This window comes from Penaeus monodon, chromosome 15, assembly GCF_015228065.2.
Source record: "Penaeus monodon isolate SGIC_2016 chromosome 15, NSTDA_Pmon_1, whole genome shotgun sequence".
NCBI lineage: Eukaryota > Metazoa > Arthropoda > Malacostraca > Decapoda > Penaeidae > Penaeus > Penaeus monodon.
The window spans coordinates 16,813,022-16,815,437 of record NC_051400.1 but is presented as its reverse complement, the minus strand read 5'-3'; the positions used below and the strand labels follow the sequence as shown (position 1 = coordinate 16,815,437).

The 2,416-nt window shown below is 36.1% G+C and overlaps 1 protein-coding gene across 1 annotated transcript in view; it reads left to right on the top strand.

The window, feature by feature from the left end:
* Nucleotides 1-2,416, top strand: part of LOC119582240 (mucin-5AC-like) — a gene marked incomplete in the record, with an annotated part of 102,970 nt that overhangs the window by 98,855 nt on the left and 1,699 nt on the right. Inside the window, 1 exon segment of the mRNA XM_037930464.1 lies at nt 680-2,416. Coding sequence (XP_037786392.1) covers nt 680-1,477 — 798 coding nt within the window.

Genomic DNA, 2,416 nt, shown 5'->3' with positions numbered 1-2,416 from the left:
ATATTTTATGGCAGTTTACTTTACAGTCATATAAGATCTCTAGTGCATGTGGGATAAGGACCTTTAGCAATTTTTATATGACATGACAAAGTTAAATGACTCAAAAGACAAACCTGTACAGGATTTAGCCTGAGGGCTGTGTATGGCAGTTCTGACTTAAATATTCTGAACTGGACCTGTAGGCTTCAGAGTGCTTTCCCATTTTTGGTCTTTTTAGCTTTTCATAATCTTTCACTTATAATGCTGAATTTGCCACTGTTGTCTGATATCATCTGTCAGCAAACACAGAAGTATGAGTCATTGCTTCATTTCTTCTGTAATCTTCACTGACTTCTGTTCAGTGCTTATGTATGCAATACTATACTTCAAAGACAATCTTTAGCAATATATAACAGTGGTATAGAGTATCTCAGGTCTTAAATTACCATTTGTAATTTAGTATCTATTTAGTGTTTTGTCAGTTTTTCTGCATTTTTGGCCTTCTTTGGTAGTTATTTGTAGGTTACAGTTGAAGTGTTTTCTTGAGTATAAGGGATATCGATCTTCAATCTCTGTCTCTGAAAATGTTCAATATATTCCAACATTTTGAAGTCTTACGTACAGTAATGAAAAGACTCAAATTCTTCCAATTTTTCAATATTATCATATGAATGAGGTTGAATATTTCTTTACATTCCAGGTGACAGTGTTTAATCTGAAGTCAGCTGACCCATTCCTACACATCCGTGCCAAGTATTGTTCGCCTACACATTCCAGAGCCTCTTCTAGCAGAGGCTCCCCTACACATTCCCAGGCCACACCCAGCAGGGGGACAGCCTCAGGGGACCCCACACCAGGGAACACATCATCAGAGGGAACCCCACCACCCCCACAAGTGCCACCCTCGTTACCTGCCGAGTCTTCCATGCCTGCTGAAGAGAGCTGCAGATTCAGTGTAGAGGATTCTGATTGCATGGCAGAGGGATCGGTGCCAGCCACAGAAGATTCTGCCACCACAGCAGAGCAATCAAAGCCAACTGCAGAATGTTCCTTGTCAGCAATGCAAAGTTCATTTTCAAAAGTCAATGGAGAAGATCCAGAGGAACATCATGTCAATGGGATGATAGAGTCACAGAGTAGAGAACTCCAAGGTGGAGATTTATCAACAGAATGGACATTAGAATCATGCTCCCCAACGCCTGAGAGATCAATGGTGAACTCTTCCACCTTTTGTGTTGAAGACAAAAATGTTGCCGACCCCATCCCAACAATATCTCTTGCATCACATTCAAAGTCAATGTCAACATCATCCACATCATCTACTTCATCCTCCTCAGACTCGTCCTGCTCTCTGAAAGTTACGCCTCCACCGACTCCCTCCACATTCTCAACACCCGCATGTGCGACATCAAATGAATTGTCTGTTACCCCGGATGGCAGTAGTACGACGATTGGGACACCTTTACCACCTGATTTTATAGAGCAAGATGAACTGTAGTGAAAGTTGAAACTTTGAACTAACCATATGGTTCAGTGTTGATTTTACAGTAGATTATTTACACAAAGATAGATCAATTTTGATGTATATCTTCAATGATTTACTGATTTTTTGAGGCTTTTACCTCAGGTGTTGTCGGGATGCTTTTTATTTAAACAAAGAAGATAATATAAAGCAAACTGTACAGATCCAATGGTCTTCATATACCAAAGATTTAAACAAAAATGTAAATTGCCTTGTTGTAGCAGAGTTACCATTACATATTTCTGTGAATATTTCCATGTTCATATATAAAGGTTTCATCTGGCTATACTGTTTGTGCCAGATATGTGATAAATAAGTTTATAAATACTTGAAAAAAAGTATATGGACTTATAAACTTGCATTGAAAAAAATACAAGGAAAGTATAAGCAACAGGGTGCTATGCTCTATATACTTTAAAACCTTGTTGGTTGTAAAATATGAAAAATTCAGTAAGATTACAGTTATGTTGTATTTAATGTTTATTTTCTTCCATTATTCCTGTTGTGCAATATCATTAATTTCTAAAGAATATATTGTTTAAAAAATAAATTTCCTTTCTCCATTTCCTCTCAAGATAACATTATCTAATTTATTTGGAATGCAGGACCATCAAAAACATTGCTAAAGGTGTATATATGTCTGCATGTTTGTATGTGTGAATAATTTCATGGTTCTGTCCATGTAACTTAACATAAAAATAGATAAAGTAAACTCTGCATGTTTTAAAATTCATTACAGGGTATCTTAATGAACTATTATGTAAATCAAGTAGAGTAACAATAACAATACTTTATTGTTTTCAAGTCATTATTAATAAAAGTTCATTTGGTTGCAAGAGTTATTTGTAGCAGGTATAAAAACTTAAACCCTCTTTTTTTGTAATGTATGTCCAAAATTTACTCCTTAGTAAACAA